Raw genomic sequence first — 20,046 nt, 5'->3', positions numbered from 1 at the left:
TCCTTGAGTGCCATCCCCCTTCCGAGTGCTGTGCAGGCCTTAATTAGCTCCCCTACAAACTCCTCTGTGATATGGGTGAGCATCATGATCCCTGTCTTACGGATGGGGAAACTGAGGCACAGAGGTGTATTGACTTGTGCAGACCCAGTGAAGGCTTCAGAGTTGGCTGCCCAACAGAGAAGCACAGCTCTCGGCCGTGATCTCACGTGAATTGGGTGGGTGTTGGTGTGCTGAGATTCCTGTGTGTCCTGCGTGTTTTGGTTGGATTGCTCTGCCGGCATTTCCTCGTTTTGATTCTTTTGGGCTTTTTGAAGGGATCTGATTCTCACTCATTTAATTTTGTCCTTGCTTTAATATAACTTAAAATGCCACTTGCACTGCCACTGGGAGACTGAATCAGAGCAGAGACTGTAATTCACGTACATGCTAACACCCAGCGAGCGTCCATCTCCTTTGACAGCTAGACCTGAACATACAGAATAGCGCAAGCCCAGACCTCCCATTGACCTGCCTGCTGCTGCTGTCGAGTTCTCACTGGGACTATGCCCATAAATGTCATATTTTTGTCCCTCTTCACAGCAGTAGGGCATATTCTGAGAGGGCTGGAAAGAATCGATGCTTGGACCATTCACTTGCATCTGCTCTGAATCCCAGAAGGTGCTTTGCTGCACATATAAGTGCGTGTTTTAGCGAAGATGCCCCATTCCATCACTGCAGTGCTGCAGGATAATGAGAAGAGTATTTCCTGAGTATCTGCTTAAAAGCTTCTCTCAGACAGGCACCCCTACTGTCCTTTGGGATCTGGCATCTAAGTACAATTTTAGAGGCAGCCATTAAAAGAGGGTGTCATAGGTTTCACCCCCACTCTGAACTTTAGGGTAGATGTGGAGACCTGCATGAGAACCCCTAAGCTTAATTACTAGCTTAGATCTGGTTGCTGCCACCACCCAAATTGTTTAAAACAGCTGTTTATGAGTCATTTGGGAAACTCTGTCTCCCCCCAACAAAATCTCTCCCTCCCAAGTACTGTAACCCTTTTCTGGGTAACCTTGAGAGACTTCCCTACCAATTTCCTGGTGAACACCGATCCAAACCCCTTGGATCTTAAAACAAGGAAAAAATCAATCAGATGCTTAAAAAGAAGAATTTTAATAAAAGACAAGGGATAAAAGAAATACCTCTGAGAGATAAGCATGAAAGCTATTCTCACAGACAACAGATTCAAAACACAGAGGACGTTCCCCTGGGCAAAAACCTTAGTTACACAAAAGAAAACCCAGTTTGATTATCCCTCTAATGCAAAAAGACAAAGTCACAAAAGGAAATAAACATAAGCTAATTCATTCCTTCTCTAATACTCACTACCCTGAGAGAAGGCTGATTCCTGGATCTTTTCTGTCCAGCACACAACTTAATGAACAGACAAAAGAAAAACTCTCCTTCCTCTTGAAACATCTTGTCCATCCATTGGTTCCTCTGGTCAGGTGTCAGCTAGGCTAGGTGAACTTCTTAACCCTTTACTGTCTATTTATGACAGAGGGCACTCTCCTAGCTCCACACATGTGTAAAGGCCGACTGCCCCCATGGCTGGAATGGAGGGGTGGTGGTAAAGTGTCCCGGCTTGGACAGACAAACACACATCCTAGCTCTGCTCTAGCCATTGCACTAAAATCAGCAGCGTGGCACAGGCTCACCTCCTGCGTACAACTCCAGCCACTCCTCTGAGTGCATATTCGGGCAGCTAGTCCAAGCCGGCCACCTTTGCCACTGTGGCCTCACTGCTATTTTTAGGCATTACTTCGAGCAGAGCTAGTCTGTGTATGTCTCCCTAAGATGGGAATTACAGCTCCCCGCTACTGTGTAGATGCAGCCTAGGTCTGCTCACTGCGGTGCATACGGGATTGGCTTGTTCTAACCACCCCCCGAATGCTAAGGTGCAGTGGTCCCCAATCTTTTTGTGGCCACTAGCACATTCATGGTTTCAGAAGAGCGTGGCGGGTGCCAACAATTACTCACATACAGGGCCAGCTCCAGGCACCAGTGGAGCAAGCACGTGCCTGGGGCAGCACATGCTATGGGGTGGCATTCTAGACATTCTGCAGAGTCGGAGCGTTTGGTTTTTTTTGTTTTTTGTTTTGTTTTTGTTTTGGGGTTTTTTTTGGCGCCAGTTCTGGGCAGTGCAGAGAAAAGCTGGAGAGAAGCTGGGAGGACAGAGAACACCGGCGCCTGCAGACTGCAGTCCTGGAGTTTTCTGTCCCCGGCAGGCGCGAGGCCATGGCTTCTCTCCGGCTTAAGCCGTGGCCCCGCACCTGCCAGGGACCGAGAACACCGGCACCTGCAGTCTGCAGTCCTGGAGAAGCCCGAGAGAAGCCGCAGCCTCGCACTTGCCAGGGACAGAGAACACCGGCACATGCAGTCTTCAGCCCCAGAGAAGCTGGAGAGAAGCTGCAGCCCTGCTCCAGGGGCAGAGAACACCAGCGCCCGCAGCATGCAGCCCCGAAGTTCTCTGTCCCCGGCAGGCTTGGGGCTGCAGCTTCTCTCCTCTGCTGGGCACTAGACGGGCGCACATAAATGCCCCGGCGGGCACCATGGCACCCGAGGGCACCACATTGGGGACCACTGCTAAGGTGTCTCCTGCAGCTTAAATGTCCAGGCCTCTCCCCAATCCTCCAGCCACATTCTCTTTCCATACCAAAGCAGCTTTTAAGGTTCTTTCTCATTAAAATAACTGGAAACTATTGAGTTACTCATTTCCTGCCCTGGGATTTCTTCCCAGGGAATGTGCTGGAACTTGACCTACATGACAACACAAGATTCCTGACATACATGGCCAAATATTCTCTTATTTATAAAAGCTGTGAGAGCCACAGTGCTTCGAGCAGCTGAATGTTGGTCCCACTTGCAGATGAGTCGAGGTCTGATTTGCTGGCTGTCTGGAATGGTGCCTGTTGATAATGTGGATTCTCTCTGACCTAGTCGCACTCCTCCTTTCCTCTGTCTCTCTCCCTTTGCTTAGTCCTTCTCCTTGAAGGGTGGCCTCTCACTCCTGCCCATGCCTACATCTAGCTAGCCCCTGTAACCTACGCAGTTTGACCTGCTCCTGTTAGTTGGCTCTGTGGTGCTGCTTGTAGAGATGACGTGATACTGCAGAGAAGAAGGATATTCTTGTAGTTAAAGTTGGGCCTCAAGAGATCTGGGTTGGATTCCTGGCTCTGCCACAGATTCCCTGCGTTAACTTGGGCAAGTCATTTAACCTCTCTGTGCCTCCAAACCCCACTCCTATCCTGTAGATTGCTAGGCATATAGGTTAGGGACTGTCTTTTATTTACATGCATGTACACCGCCTTGGAGAATAACATCTTGATCTTGGCGAGAGCTTCTAGATGCTTCACAATAACTGTTCAAGAAGACAGTGTAACAGGTAGATATTGACATTCCCAGATCTCTTGTGTATGTCACACCTTTATTGTACATATGTTTTGGAAGAGGGGAGGTTTATGGTGAAAGGGGGTGGCTGGGGTACGTCTCTGTAACAGGTTATTAATAGAACAAGTACACCCATTGGTTTACCCAGTGACTAATCAACCTCTGCCTTCCCGCAGCTTGGACTCTCATCCGTTTCCCGCTTTCTGCTCTGTCTAGTACCCAGTGCTCCTAATACAATTACTTGCTGTGAATAATCGAGGCAGCCTCTTCATTGCAGACCCCGGGAGCTGAGGCTGTCAGCAGTGTCTCTTTGCTCCTTTCGGGTGACTATACAACAGCATTCCAATGGCACCTATTTGGCAACATTATCCAGACTCAGCTTCCCCCTAGATCTTGACTCCCCTTAACATGCCTGTGTTTGCTAAAGCCGAGGCAAGGGGCTGAGTTTCCACGTTGCCCTGTTTTGGAAATCTGTTTGTTTATAGAGCTATGATCTTAAGCATACAAGGGAGTCGCTATGGGCTAGATTTTCAAGGGCTCAGTACCCACAGCTGATCAGCATCTCTTTCAAAAGATCTCAGTGTGTGGTCAGAGCCACCTTTTCAAAACCCAACATAGCTGAGCTTTTTTTCAAAATCTGACTTAGATGCCCAAAGGGGAACTGAGCCTTCTCTGAAAATCTGGTCCTAGGGGGACCATTAAGGGGAGAGGTATCTACCCCCCAACAAATATTATCGTGTCAAATAAAGAATGGCCTTGCTCGGCAGATAATGAGTTAGTGATTTTGGTGATTCAGTGCAGGGCTGCCCAGAGGATTCAGGGGGCCCAAGCCAAAGCAGGGGAGCTGAGGCACTTGTACTCACCCAGTGGCGGTCTGGGTCTTCAGTGGCATTTCAGCTGTGGGGGCCCTTCAGTTGCTCCACGTCTTCAGCAGCACTGAAGGACCCCATGCCGCTGAAGACCAGTACTGCCATTGGGCCAGGGCTCGCAGGGCCCAAGGCCTGGGGCAAATTGCCCCACTTGCCCGCCCACCCACCCACCCCGGGCGGCCCTGATTCAGTGATTACGATGGATCTGGTATAACTAGATTTCAGTCAGAGGTAAGATAGACTCCCTAATGGGTCCGTGGGTATGTCCCATAGTGGATAGAGATGAGGGACTGGGAGTTTTAGGAGATTTTGGTTCTCCTGCCAGTGGTAAGTCACTTACCTGTTCACCCATTGGTAAAACGGTGCTCGTTCTATTTTGAAATGGAAAAACGATGCCAGTTGGATACTACTGCAAAGGCCAACACAGCAATGGCAGGGGACAGACCGAGGACTGGGTTGAGACTTCAGGTAAAGACGCAGTGGCCTAGCACAGAAATCAGTGCTGGGACCCATATTTACTTGTACGTAACACGGACACGCTGGCGTCCCACCTTATTGTGTGGAGCTCCTCAGCCCTGGGCTCAGGTATTTGCATGTCGCCTGCTTTATCTGCAGTAAAGAACCAGGAATACTTCAGGGGGTATGTCACTGTTTAGGGGAAGAGGCAGTGGACTCCCAGGCAAGCACTGGGAGGCTGGTTGCCTGCAGCATGAGGCTGTTCAACATCTAAAGTACATCCGTATGCTGTTTATATACAGAACCCTGCAGCTAGGCATAGGAAATAAAAAGCACTAATAAAAACTGGCCAGCTAAACATGTTTATGTTGCTAAACGTAAACCTGCTGCAGCTGCTGTTCAGTATAACGCTGCCTGCAGTTCTGATCCCAGTATCTGGGGAAGGAAGTAGGAGAAACTAAAGGACATTAAAAATGAGGCAAGGCTGGAAGACAAGACCTTGAAGCCAAGGGAGCTAAGCTGATGTAATCTTGGGAAGAGAAGGACGTGATTGGCCCTACAAAGTAACAAGCTCGCTGCTGAAAGGGAATTATCCCGTCTCCAAAGAGAGCAGAGATGAGGAACCAGTGACTCAACCTTGAGGAAGGAAATGAGTGTTGGTTATTACAGCTAAGTTTTTACCTGTTAGACCCACTGGGCATTTTAACAGGCTCTCTGGGAAGGGGATTGAGGCACCATCTCTGCTGGGACTGAAGCTCGGTTTAGGTTTGGTGGCAGGATTTCCCCTACCCCATTCCCGAACGCAGGCAGTCTTGGTTCGAGCCAAGTGGCCATGGCTGACCCTGGGTCTGATTCCATGACCAGGTTCTGTGCTTACTCTAGCCGGGTGTTGGTTTGTGAGCTGGGTCACTTGGGCCACCAGATGAAGGGAGCTGCAGATGAGCAATGGTGGTTAACCGAGATAGCGTGCTGGTGCTGCACAACACCCAGGAGCTGCGTGTGCCTGCGGGCCACTGAACCGTCTCCCTATGTGCTTGTCTGGAGGATGGGAAGCCATTCTGGGAACCCCTGGGTCGGTGGCATTATGGCCCTCCTTGGCTCTGCCATCACATGTGAACTGTTGGTGATGCCGCTGAGCCTGCTACGTGCTGATACTCAGACTGGACATCACCACTAAAAATTCTCATGATGGGCCTGTACACCACTACCTGGGGAAGGACTCTGACTCTGAGGTGACCAGCCCTCTGTGAAGAAAGAAGGGGTTCGGGACTGTTTAGAAAAGCTGGATGAGCACAAGTCCATGGGGCCTGATGCGCTGCATCCAAGGCTGCTGAGGGGGTTGGTGGATGTGATTGCATAGCTATTGACCATTATCTTTTGAAAACTCATGGCAAATGGGGGAGGTCCCGGATGACTGGAAAAAGGCTAATGTAGTGCCCATCTTTAAAAAAGGGAAGAAGGAAGATCCGGGGAACTACAGGCCAGTCAGCCTCACCTCAGTCCCTGGAAAAATCATGGAGCAGGTCCTCAAGGAATCAATTCTGAAGCACTTAGAGGAGAGGAAGGTGATCAGGAACAGTCAACATGGATTCACCAAGGGCAAGTCGTGCCTGACCAACCTGATTGCCTTCTGTGACGAGATAACTGGCTCTGTGGATGAGGGGAAAGCAGTGGACATGTTATTCCTTGACTTTAGCAAAGCTTTTGATACAGTCTCCCACGGTATTCTGGCCAGCAAGTTAAAGAAGTGTGGGCTGGATGAATGGATAAAAGGTGGATAAAAAGCTAGTTAGATCATCAGGCTCAACGGATAGTGATCAATGGCTCCATGTCTAGCTGGCAGCCGGTATCAAGCGGAGTGTCCCAAGGGTCGGTCCTAGGGTCAGTCCTGGGGCCAGTTTTGTTCAATATCTTCATTAATGATCTGGAGTATGGCGTGGATTGCACCCTCAGCAAGTTTGCAGGTGACATTAAACTGGGAGGAGTGGTTGATACGCTGGAGGGTAGGAATAGGATACAGAGAGACCTAGACAAATTAGACGATTGGGCCAAAAGAAATCTGATGAGGTTCAACAAGGACAAGTGCAGAGTCCTGCACTTAGGACAGAAGAATCCCATGCACTGCTACAGACTAAGGACTGAATGGCTAGGCAGCAGTTCTGCAGAAAAGGACTTAGGGATTAGAGTGGACGAGAAGCTGGATATAAGTCAACAGTGTGCCCTTGTTGCCGAGAAGGCTAACGGCATTTTGGGCTGTATAAGTAGGAGCATTGCCAGCAGATCGAGGGGTGTGATCATTCCCCTCTCTTCGGCATTGGTGAGGCCTTATCTGGAGTAACGTGCCCAGTTTTGGGCCCCACACTACAATAAGGATGTGGAAAAATTGGAAAGAGTCCAGTGAAGGGCAACAAAAATGATTAGGGGGCTGGAGCACATTACTTATGAGGAGAGGCTGAGGGAACTGGGATTATTTAGTCTGCAGAAGAGAAGAATGAGAGGGGATTTGATAGCTACTTTCAGCTACCTGAAGGGGGTTCCAAAGAGGATGGAGCTTGGCTGTTCTCAGTGGTGGCAGATGACAGAACAAGGAGCAATGATCTTAAGTTGCAGTGGGGGAGGTTTAGGTTGGATATTAGGAAACACTATTATTATTATTTCACTAGGAGAGTGGGGAAGCACTGGAATGGGTTACCTAGGCAGGTGGTGGAATCTCCTGCCTTAGAGGTTTTTAAGGTCAGGCTTGACAAAGCCCTGGCTGGGATAATTTAGTTGGGAATTGGTCCTGCTTTGAGCAGGGGGGTTGGACTAGATGACCTCCTGAGGTCCCTCCCAACCGTGATATTCTGTGATTCTGCCTGGGGTGGAGTTTTATTCTACTGGCTGGACCCTTATTTCACAACAAAACCTGTAGCGCTGATGTTAGCGCAGCCTGCTCAGCCTAGCACACAATACTTGGATATACAGCAAGGGAACCTCAAGCAGGAGTAGGGAGATGGCATTACCTCTATATATGGCATCTGGGAGCCCACTTCTAGAATGCCATGTCCATGTCTGGTGTCCACGCTTCCCAAAAAACCTGCGAAAACTGGGGGGAAAAGGGCTCAGGAAAGACCTGCAAGAACGTTTCATGGTCTGGGAAACATGCTTTACGATGTGAGATTTACGAAGCTCAATCTATCCAAGAAAAGGTTTAAAGGTGGCTTGACCATGGTCTATAAATACCTGCACAGGGAAGAGATTTCTGTTTGTAGGCAGCTATTTAGCAAGGAAAAAAAAAACATCATGAGATTCAGGGGTTGGAGGCTGAAGCAACACAAATTCCCATGAGACAGAAGGCACACATTTTTAAGTGAGGGTGACCAGTCTTTAGAACTGCTGAAGGGAAAACCAGGTTGCATCTCTGCTTCTCAAGGAGGCTCTCCCTATCCAGTTACTGCTGAAATCGCTGCTGGATTGAATTGGTTTCTGAAGAGCATGTGTGTCCCTTTGTAATGGAACAGATTGTTGAAGTCCCAAGGAAGGATGCCCCATTTCCCCACTTGCAGTGGCTTTCTCTCACCCTCCCATCCTCTTTAGATAACCCAAGGTGAGTGCTGTATTGGGGACAGAAATTAGTGGGTGTGAGCACCTCTATAAATCACTCCCAAGGGTTCTCCAGGTAGGTACTCAAAAAGTAGATACCCTATTATCCCTCCATTGTCAAACAGAGATAACTCATAAGGTTCATTCGTGTCTGTAAAGCACTTTGAAATCCCTGGGCAGAAGGTGCTGCATGGGGTAAAATGGTAGATATTGTTTTAAAGATGAAAAATGATTAAAAATGAAGACTAATATTAACCATTAATTATTGTGAGATGGTTTTGGTTGTTGCAGCAGCTGGCTTACACTGGGAGATTCAGCTGTCGGCTGAGAAGTCCTTAGGTAACTGTTCAACTAGTGTGCCCATAAGCTGCAGACTTGCGGGTAGCTATCCCACACCGAATAGGATGGCCAGCCCTTGTCAGAACGTGGCTTTCACATAGTGTGCTGTGTGTCTTGTTTGTTACAGCTAGAATTAGAATGCATTAACCCCAAAAAACAAAAGAAGAAAAAGAATTACAAGAACTCTGGCATCATCATTGTGAAATCCTGCAAAGTAAGTGCAAAGCTTTTTAAAAACCGTCTCTCAGGGGTCGGGGGCGGGGGAGAGGTGTAGATATCGTAGGTAAGTTAGGAGCAAAATCCCCTGGAAAAACTGGGATGGACCTACCGGTGCAAATTCATTAGTAAAGCGATGCTCCTCTGCTCTCCCAGCAAGAAGTAAAATATCATGGCACCGCCACATTGGGTCTGGTACCCAGTCGTGATGCTGCAGCAGCGCAGTATGAAGGATTCTGCAGAATTAGGCAGAGCGTGGATTATCAAAGGTTTCTGTGGAGCAGGACAGCATGACTGGATATGTTTGTGCTTCCTGTTCTGACTCTGCCCATCTTGTCACCTCTGTTGGCAAGTCACCCCCTGCTTACGGTAATAACCTGCCTGAGAAGGAGCAGAGGTCTCTGGTCTGTTTAATTGTAGGAATTCGTACAGAAGTGGGTGAGTAACAAGCTGGTAAGAAGGGGGATGTGGAGTTGGGAGTTGTGCAATCACTGGCTTGGCCATGACTTATTTTAGGATGCAAGGACGTGCGCAATATCCTGAGTGGCCATAAATAAAACGTAATCCTCCCGCGATAATTCTTAAGGCTTGAGGGGGATAAAGCCAGGATTTCACACCACATATTGAGCTCGGTAGGTGCCCAGTTCAAGATGGCAGTCATCACACTGACACAGGGCCATCTCTCAGCGGCGCTACATTCACTTTTGATATGGACACGGAAGGCTGCCTGGGGAAATCCAGACATTCCTTCACGTTTGCTTCCTCCTGCGAGTCAAGCTTGAGAGAATAAGGGGCAAAATGTCACTTGCTCAACAGTTACACAACTTTTTGTTAAGCCTTCCAGGACGTTTTTTAGTGATGATGAAGGGGGCTGAAATGCAGCTTTGAAAGTCTTTCTTTCCCTTTCTTTCAGATAACCAGGAATTACTCCTTCCTGGACTACATCCTTGGGGGCTGCCAGTTAATGTTTACTGTAAGTATTTTTTGCTGCTCTTGTCCATCAGCTGTAATGAATGAAAAATGTAATTGGTTGGGAGCTCTGGGCTGGGGTCTGTGCATTATCAGAAGCATTGGGCAAATGTTTTTAAAGGTCATTGGAAGCTCGCTGGTTTAGCAGGGACATTGGCCTGGCCTGCTTTCCTACAGCAGCCTTGTCCATTATAGTAGCTAAGAAGCCTTGCCTTCACCCTAAGCTTTGTCTGCACTAGGATTTTAGCCACCAGCAGAGCTACACGGATGTATCTGCACCAACGGACCCCCCCAGTGGAAACACAACTTATCCTAGTGCATTGTGATTTTTTTCGCCAATGCAACTTCTTCACATTTCTAACAAGGGTGAGTGGCACCAGCATAAATAGTGACTGGTTTGCCCCAGTGAGACCACATCAGGTGCTGATTGTGGACTCTCAGGCTTTCAGTGCTTCCTCCAGGCTCACTCAGGTGCCACGTATGGCATGAAGAATGGCAGGATTAGCTAAATCGTTTCTGTTGATCACAACTGGCAAAAATTGTACATAATTATCACGAATGCACATACCCAATCATAGTGACTATACATGCTTCTTAGGTCAATGGTTACCCAAGCATTTCTGTTGCTGGATCCATGTTCACATTTTTCTGGGTATGTGACCCAAGCAGGGCCGATGAGAGGCAGGGAAGCCTGTATAAATTACCGGGGCCCGGTGGTCCGGAACAGGGCCCGAGGCCCAGCTTCCCCAACTTCGTTGGCCTTGTTTAGCTGGTCCGCCCTTGCTGGGGGGCCTGAAAAAAAATTTTCACCGGGGCCCGAACCCGCTCTCGGTGGCCCTGGACCCAAGCAATCCTCTCAGAAAGTCTCCCTGACAGCTGGAATTTCTACAGCTTGTACCTCTGAGTCCTGTTTGTCTGCAGATGTGTGTCTCTGATACTCTCAGGAGTGTATCTGTTGGTCAGAATGTCTCACAGGTATTGTCCATGGTCCAAGAACCCAGCCCCGCCCCAGTACAGCCAGTATAGAGTAGCCTTTTTTCTGCTTCCTCTTCAAGAGGTGCTGCACCTCCTCTCTCCATCTTGTTTGGGGCCTACGTGTTTGGATAAGCTCAGTTATGTTTTGTTTGGCTCAATTTCTTGGTAGGCTGTTAACTCTCCAGCATGTGACAAACCTTCATCAGTGCCCCGGGCAAATGTACTGTAGTTCAGGTTTGAACAGCTTGGAACCCAGTAAGAAATTAGAATACGTATGATCTTTCTTATGTGTCTGTTTCCTGGAATTCTCTGCTATGATACTTCATGGAGTGTGTGGAGGGGGAGGGAGACAGACTTTTTTTTACCAGAACCACAGAGCACTTTTCAAGATGAACGAAGATCAAACTTCCCCCAGATCCTTCACTCAAAACTACCAAACCTTTTCTGAGGTTTGAAAAAGATCCATTAACTTCTCCCCATTATTTTTCACACTGGCCGCTGCCTCTGCTCTTCCTGGTTCCGGCTCGAAGCGGAAGTGCAGATAGCTCATTGGCCTGCTAAACCCAGGGTTGTGAGTTCAATCCTTGAGGGGGCCATTTAGGGATCTGGGGCAAAAATCTGTCTGGGGATTGGTCCTGCTTTGAGCAAGGGGTTGGACTAGATGACCTCCTGAGGTCCCTTCCAACCTTGATCTTCTATGAAAATACTACAAATGACCCTGTTCTTGGAGTCTTGTGTTCCTGAAGATGAGCCAGGAAGCCTTGGGAGTCTCATGTAGGAGACACAGCTCCAGCTAACTCCTGCAGACCTGAGAAGTTCAAAGATGCCTCCACGTTCTTCGAGGCTTTATTCTATCCCAGCTGAATCTCCAGATCGTCTTCTGAGGCTCGCAGTCACTGGTTGGATCTATAGTTATTTTGCCTTGAAGAGCTGATCTGATTATTGAGTGGAATTCACTCGTTGGGCACATTGCTGACATACGTGTTGCAAGTAATGGGAGAATTTTGGTGTTTCCATTTGCATTTCTAGCCCCTCTTGTTTGATCCAGAGTGCGTGTGATTTGTCGGGAGCAACTCGAGAGGAAATGACAGCCCTCAAGTTTAACTGCTTAATAAAATGGATGGGATTTTCCCCCAGTCCTTTTAATTTCTGAAAATTCCTTTTTTTAGTACAGTATCTAGGATTTGTGTGTGCATGCAGCATGTCAATTTTATTTATTGTCTAAAAAGAGGCGAAGAAGGAAGAGGTGGTGGGGCGGGGAGAGGAAGAGTTACCATAGAAACAGAAATGAATGCCAGAGCTTTTTATACACAGCTCAACTGTTGTGTTAAGGTCTTAGAGCAGAAGAGTGAACAAAAGAGAAAATGACTAAGTTTGCTGGTAACATCAAACTCCTGTATACATCAGCATGAAAAGCTGAAATCCACCCTATAGTTTAGCGATCTGCCGGTAATTGGCCAGTTTTGTTGTTCGGTTTTCGTCAAAGGGAATGTTCCTTTGATTAGCGTTTCAGTCGGGGAGGGTGGTTCTTCATTTATTATCCTGTAGGCACAATCCCAACTTGGGTTACCAGCAGCACCTGCGGGGATGGACTTGAGGAGCCACTGCAGAGAGAGGGCACCCAGAATTATGACAGGCTGCCTGTCGACAAGGGCCTGGTGCCGCCCTGAAGGTCACGTGGTTTCACGGGACACCAGGAGAAACTGAAAGAAGGAAGCAAGAGAAGGGCAGGAAATGGGGTTCTACAAGTGGCACTTCCCGGCCTATCCAGTGGCTTTATGTAAAAGCAGCAAAGAATCCTGTGGCACCTTATAGACTAACAGACGTTTTGGAGCATGAGCTTTCGTGGGTGAATACCCACTTCCTCAGATGCATGTGAGTCTATAAGGTGCCACAGGATTCTTTGCTGCTTTTACAGATCCAGACTAACACGGCTACCCTCTGATAAGTGGCTTTATGCTTCAGGGAATTCACAACTTTAGACAAACACTCATCAGCTTTCACCTACTTGGTTCCCCATTCATCTTCCACTGTTGTGATGCTGCGGGCATTGATGGTGTCTGTATATACATAAGAGGAGAGAGAGGACAGGGACTGGGAGCCAGGAGACACAAGTTTCCTTTCCTTGTCCTGGTGTGCGGCAGGGGAGAATCACTTCCCCGACCCGAGACTGTTTCCCCTCCTGCCCTTTGTTTTGATTGTGAGCTCTTCTGGGTGTCTCGCGGGGTGTCTGTACAGTGCCTAGCACAACAAGGGCTGACCGCAACAAGGGCCTCTGCCTGCTAAGCGGACACAGATACATGTATACGTGTCATGGTGGAACAACAAAGCCGTGAATGCTAACACTGGGATCATTCTGTCTGCAAGTGCCCTGACAGGCAGTGGGATACTGCACAGGAGGGCTCGGCATTGAAAACCTGCATAGGCTAGTTTCTGTGTCTAATAAACATCTTTTGCAGGAAATGTGAGGGAAGCCAGTGGAAAGCACAGAGCCCTTCCCAACCCCCCCACCCCCCCGCAATTTCCATTTCTTTGTCTAGAGCATTAATTTGCTTCTGACTTAAGGATCAGTAAACCATTTTGGATAAAATCAGAGCTGACCAGACCCCAGCTGAAAGATGAGATTAACGTTGCTGTGCTTATCTGTGTGTCCTGGCTTTCCTTGTTTGCATCCCGAACCAAAATACTGGAGTAACAAGAGGCAGTTCCCACAGGTCCTCAGCTACCTCTGCTGGGCACGACCTAGAAAGCATTTCCATCTTATCGGGGACCTGGAAGTACTGGTGCCAAGTGACCCCTGCAAAGAAAAGAACAGGTGAAATGAACTTCCATGAGCCAGGCTGATCCCTGATGTAAGTTGGTATCAGTGGAGTTACCCGGCGTGAATTTGCCTCGTTAATTGGGGTGGGCCTAACTCAGAGCTGATGTCACTGCTGATGACTGGTAAGTTTGCATGATTTTAGCCCAGGCCTTGGCTACACTCACACTTTACAGCGCTGCAACTGGGGTGTGAAAAAACACCCCCCGAGCGCTGCAAGATACAGCGCTGTAAAGCGTCAGTGTAATCAGGGCAGCAGCGCTGGGAGCGCGGCTCCCAGCGCTGCACGCTACACCCGTAAGGGATGTGGTTTACATGCAGCGCTGGGAGAGCTCTCTCCCAGCGCTGTCGCTCTGACTACACTCACACTTCAAAGCGCTGCCGTGGCAGCGCTCCCGCAGCGTTGCCAGGGCAGCGCTTTGAAATTCCAAATGTAGCCATACTCTCAGTCACCAGGGAAGTGTGTGTCGGAGGGTTTAGTAGGAATTGCACTCTCCTGGGTTGCTTTTCCTGCTAATGCCCTGCCTTTTCGTCCCCCACTGGCCCCAGCTCACCTATGTAGTCGCTTTATTAATGCAGAGTGCATGTTAAATGGCATCCTTCTGCTTCGTAATGGGGCCTGATGCACTCTGCTCAGCCCTGGCCAGAGGGATAACTAGGGGCAGGACAAAGGAGAGGCGGCTGTTGGTGTGTAAGTTTACACTCAGCGCACGTCCAGACTAACCCGCGGCATCGGCGGGTTAAAATCGATTGCTCGGGGATCGATATATCGCGTCTAGTCTGGACACGATGTATCGATCCCCGAGCGCGCTTACATTGATTCCGGAACTCCATCTACCCGAACGGAGTTCCGGAATCGACACGGAGAGCCGCGGACATCGATGCCGCGCCGTCCAGACGGGTGAGTACCTCGATTTTAGAAATTCGACTTCAGCTACGTTATTCCCGTAGCTGAAGTTGCGTATCTAAAATCGATTTTAATACCTAGTCTGGACGTGGCCTCAGGCTCAGCAGCGGCTCCAGGCACCAGCACTCCAAGGGCGTGCCAGGGGTGGGAAGCCGCGGAGGGTGCCCTGCCGGTCCCTGCGAGTGTGGCAGTCAGGCAGCCTTCGGTGGCTTGCCTGCAGGAGGTCCGCCGGTCCTGCGGATTCGGCGACAATTCGGCGGCAGGCACGCTGAAGCCGCAGGGCCGGGGACCTCCCGCAAGCAAGCTGCCGAATCTGTGGGACTAGGGACCTCCTGCAGGCAAGCCACCGAAGGCAGCCTGCCTGCTGTGCTTGGGGCGGCCAAAAAGCTAGAGCCGCCCATGCTCAGGCTCTTACTGATTTGCCAGTTGCTCTGTCACTTATGTCCCCTCTGGATCTGGCCCAATCGTTTGAGATTTGCTCGCCCACTAGTGGGATTTCTCCTCTTTCTCCGAACATGCAGAGTAAAATTCAGCTCTGGGATAACACCACTGAATTTGCCTCATGGAGGTTCTTCCTGGGCGTAGCACTTTGGAGTGGGCAAGGTGGGAGCACTGAGGAGCACACCTGCTATTTCAGTCCTTCTGGGTCAGGCTGTAGATAGGACGCACAGAGACGCATGGGGAAGCTCAGCCCAGAAATTTTCAAAAGTGGCCACTGACTTGAGAGGCTTTATTCTTTTGGCATCTGATTTAATCTGCTTTATCTGGGGCCTGATTTTTAACAGATCTTCTGAGGACCTTAAATGAAAATTATCTTCAGCATGTGCCACCGGTGCTCAGCACCTCTGGGAATTAGTCTCATGGTCCTCTAATGGGACACCCAAAAATGACTGTTACACCTAAAACAGCAGCCACTTTTGAAAAATATGGACCCGATCCTCAGAAGGCGTAAAACCTAGACCGAATAGACTCTGGTTTTAATCAACCAAGCTTTGTAGGAAAGCTGGTGTAAAAACATTGAACTTCTAGAAACTCTCAAAAATTTTGGCATGGGGTGAGGTTGGCTTATGTTTTGTCCAAACTGCTTTGCTGATCCCAAGTGAAAATGAAGTAAATATGAGTCAACAGTGTAACGCTGTTGCAAGAAAAGCAAACATCATTCTGGGATGTGGTAGCAGGAGTGTTGTAAGCAAGACACGAGAAGTAATTCTTCGGCTGTACTCCGAGCTGATTAGGCCTCAACTGGAGTAGTGTGTCCAGTTCTGGGCGCCACATTTCAGGAAAGATTTGGACAAATTGGAGAGAATCCAGAGAAGAGCAACAAAATTGATTAAAGGTCTAGAAAACATGAGCTATGAGGGAAGATTGAAAAATATTGTTTAGTCTGGAAAAGAGAAGACTGAGAGGGGACATGATAGCAGTTTTCAAGTATGTAAAAGGTTGTTACAAGGAAGAGGGAGAAAAATTGTTTTTCTTAACCTCTGAGGATAGGACAAGAAGCAATGGGCTTAAGTTGCAGCAAGGGCACTTTAGGTTGGACATTAGGAAAAACTTCCTAACTGTCAGGGTGGTTAAGCACTGGAATAAATTGCCTAAGGAGGTGGTGGAATCCCCATCATTGGGGATTTTTAAGAGCAGGTTGGACAAACACCTGTCAGGGGTGGTCTAGATAATACTTTGTCCTGCCATGAGTGCAGGGGACTGGACTAGATGACATCTCACGGTCCTTTCCAGTCCTATGATTCTATGATTCATCATGAAAGGGGTGGTGGGAAGACGGTGATGTTTTCTGTCTGGTCTATAGACCTGTTAGCTGAATTTATAATGGAGATTTCTACAGGTCTGTGCTTCTGTCATCGTATTTAGGTTGGAATTGATTTCACAGCATCCAATGGGAATCCGCGGGACCCCTCCTCATTGCACTATATCAATCCCATGGGAACAAACGAATACTTGTCAGCTATTTGGGCAGTCGGACAAATCATTCAGGACTATGACTCGTAAGTACTGCCTCGTCCATTTGGATCACAGCTGCTTGGCCCAGAGTGTTTCCTTCCCTTGGTAGGGTATTGGTAGGGTACATTCCATCCATTGCTAGTGCACACGGGCCACTAGTCTAGTAGGGTGAGGCACTTGACTCTTCACTTTGCTTGCTGCGAGACCTTGGGCAAGTCACTTCCCTTCTGTGTGCCTCGGTTTCCCCATCTGTAAAATGGGTTTAGATACCAACTTAGGTGACGCTCTGAGATCTGTGGCTGAAAACTGACCTAAATTCAGGTTGTTGTTTCATCCATGTATTGCCTAATAAATACAGAAGAGACTCTCTCTTTTCTTTTTTGGGAAGAGGGGAATTCAAGCATAAATAGGGTGTCGAAAATAATCCCATCGCCCTCACACCATCAAAGACCTAGCATTCCCCCTCTCAGGGATAGGTCTGCACTGCATTCTTAGCCCAGCTCTGTGGAACCGGGACTTGTGGACTCCGTGTTTCCAACCCCATGCTTGAGCATTGTAAACTTGGGCTTATAGTTGCTGGATCTAGGTGTCAGAACGGTGCTAACATGTCCACACTGCACTGTGCAGGCCATCTGACATGGGTGTGCCCCTTGAGTCGCATCCACACTGCAAGCTGACAGGGACTCAGGCTCTGACTCACCCCCTTAGCAGAGTCCTAGCACCCAGCTCCTGAGTGCTTACTCACCCGAGTCAGACTGATTTGTGCGTGGACAGAAGTGGGGCTTGGGCTCAAATTTGAGTCAGAGCCTGGGCTTAGCATCCAGTGTAGACATACCCTTAGGACTTGTCTACGTGGTGGAGTAATGGTGGCTATGGGGATACGATTTCTAAAATATACGAATGCGTTGCATATTAATTGGTCCCTGCTCATGTAGTGTTAAAGTGCACTAGGGAACCTTAAGTGAGCACTAGCAGAGTCTACACAAGCGTGCAATGCATTAGTGCACTTTGGAAATCACACTCCTGTAGTGTGCACTGCTGCTCCATGTAGACGAGCCCTTACAGTGTGTGTGGGCTGTTGATATGAAAAGCAAATGCCCTCAGCCTAGTATCTTTTACCCTAACAGCTGCGCTAACGTGTGCCCGTGTCCCTCGACTAACCTGTTGGGTGGTCCTATAGTGTTGCATAAAATCAATAAATCGAACAACCACAGAAACATCAGCATTCTAATACTGGATAATCTATTACGGCCTGATCCTGGGAGCAGGGTTGCCAGCTCTCCTGATTACGATAGGGAACTTTGCAATGGAATAGCTTGTGCTGTTCTTAACCCCCAAACTCTGGAAGTCCCGCAATGACATGAGAATCTCAGCCACGACTTAAAAAGAGAAGAAATTTCTGGCTCTTGTGGTTACAGAGCAAACCTTGAAAACGTGACCCCTAGAAGGCTGAAAAACCCAAAGGCTAATAAAGCCCCCACATCTATTGCCCTAAGACTCATGAGATATTAAAAAGATAATCTCGCGATTTGGGGTCCGCTTGGGAATGACTGTGGGAAGGTGCCACAGATCTGCAGCGCCCACTGTATTCGGTGACTGCTTCAGGTGTTGGGTACCTTCCAGACTCATAATCCGTTTCATGAGTAAAGAAGTGTTGTTGTATGTTTGGGGTGGGGGTGCAAATTCAGTAACACTTCCTGTTTTGTTTTGGTTTTTTTTAAGAGACAAAATGTTTCCTGCTCTGGGGTTTGGTGCCCAGTTACCGCCAGACTGGAAGGTAAAGTACTCTGCTTGCCATGTGCTCTGCATGTTTAAAATGTGTGCGTCCACTTGAGCAGGAGTGAAGCTGTCTGTGGTTTCCTGAGGGCTCAGGACAGAATGGCTGCCTGTTGCATCTGCAAGAGCTTTTTATGCAGGGGATGGGCTGGGGGGATGGGATATAGAAGGGCTCTGGTTTTCAGGCTTTGGAGAAGGAAACATGATTGTATATGTGCGTGAAGGAGTCGGGGGGAGGGAGACTGGCAGCCAATTTCTCTCTCCCTTTCAAGCTGGCATTAAAGCAGCCACATTGGCATTAATTGGCATAGTCAGCCACTGAATCACTCTCCTGGCAGGAGGCAGGAATGATTCGGGGAAAGTAGCAGGGCCCACTTGGTAAGTGTGTCAGACAGACACAGAGGAGAAAATAAAAGGGACTGGAAGTGAAATGTCCGTTGTGTAACGTTTTTCACGTAGAGTGTGGAAATGGACCTAGCCAGATACTCATGGGTTTAAAATCTTTACACCTTAAGGATTGTATCTCGTACAGTCTGCGTTCTCAGGTCACTTCCAGTGCTGGCTCTCAGCGAATCTCCCGAAAGCCATGTTGATCTTTGCTGGGAGTAGGCACTCAAATGGTTAAAGGAGACATGGTTCTGCAAATGCACATGCCAAAAAAAAAATCTCTGTTAGCATATGGTGCGGTGCTCGGAGCATCGTTACACAGCCAGCCCAGTCAGCGATTCCACGGTAAACATTCATTTCTGTTTGTTTGCTGTAACGTCCTGCAGAGACTTCGGAGCAGCTGGCAGAATTAAGATCCCAAAGAATTCACAAGAGCCAGTGCATGCTATAGGAGAAGGCATTTTAGAGTGTATGTGATCCTTCTGCTGAGTTTCTGGCTCTGTCTAAATACTGGGCCGTGTTTGGAACTGCTCCGGTGTCTATGAATGAATTTAGCCCATGGAATCTTGTTGTGTTAAGGCCTGTAGTAAATTAGCACACAACAAATCTCTCTGTGTTTTTGAACAGCACGGGCTGAACACTGAAGCTGTCTGCCTCTCCCCATCACAGTTATTTGTGTTCATTGCATTGTCCTGTCCTTGCGTACATGCAATTTTAGCCTCCGTACATGGAGAAAACACTGATTGGGACCCAGCTTGCTTTTGGCACGGTTCTAGACCGAAGTGGACTACCGCATCTCTGTTTTTGGCTGAGGGAGGGCGCGGGGCACTCAGACTTCAGAACCTGCTCCTGTCCAGTGGGAGAGCAATTTATTGGTAACCTGTTGCCGACCCTGTTGTGCCTTTCTGAGGCCTTTACAGCAGGAGATTTCAGTACGCATCTCTCCCCCGTTTTGTAGTGAAATTGTTATTTCTCCAGCCCCATAAATATGCGTGGTGCTTCAGACAGAACAATGTGGACCCTGCCATAAGGAAAGTAGTCTACGGCTCCAATCCCATGAGTTGGTGGGTGCCTCTGGTGACATCAGTAGGAGTTAAGGATGTTCAGCACCACCGATTGGGTCCGTAGGTGACGTGAGGTCAGGCTGTTTAAAAGTGGTTACGCCGGAAATTCATTATCATGAACAGGCTGTGACCCAAAGCTGGCCTTCTGATGGCTTCAGAGGCATGTCTATGTGGGGCGTTACAATGGTCAAACAAACTTCAGCTTGTGTCCGATGATAGAGCGGTGCTCTCTGTGTCCGAAGTGGGTGGATTGCTACTGCCTGCTAACTAACCCCCCTCACTCGGAAATGTTCTGCTTCTGGAGGG

The 20,046-nt window shown here is 48.6% G+C and overlaps 1 protein-coding gene across 3 annotated transcripts in view; it reads left to right on the top strand.

Moving 5' to 3' along the window:
- Positions 1–20,046, top strand: part of CPNE2 (copine 2) — a 179,835-nt gene that overhangs the window by 111,497 nt on the left and 48,292 nt on the right. For all 3 annotated transcript variants that reach the window (XM_030581443.1, XM_030581445.1, XM_030581444.1), the window contains exons 9-12: positions 8,800–8,886; positions 9,802–9,861; positions 16,424–16,557; positions 18,236–18,290. In XM_030581443.1, coding sequence (XP_030437303.1) covers positions 8,800–8,886; positions 9,802–9,861; positions 16,424–16,557; positions 18,236–18,290 — 336 coding nt within the window. The remainder of the gene's footprint in view (positions 1–8,799; positions 8,887–9,801; positions 9,862–16,423; positions 16,558–18,235; positions 18,291–20,046) is intronic.

This window comes from Gopherus evgoodei, chromosome 12, assembly GCF_007399415.2.
Source record: "Gopherus evgoodei ecotype Sinaloan lineage chromosome 12, rGopEvg1_v1.p, whole genome shotgun sequence".
Taxonomy (NCBI): Eukaryota; Metazoa; Chordata; order Testudines; family Testudinidae; genus Gopherus; species Gopherus evgoodei.
The sequence above is the reverse complement of the archived record's forward strand: the minus strand, read 5'-3'. Positions and strand labels throughout refer to the sequence as shown.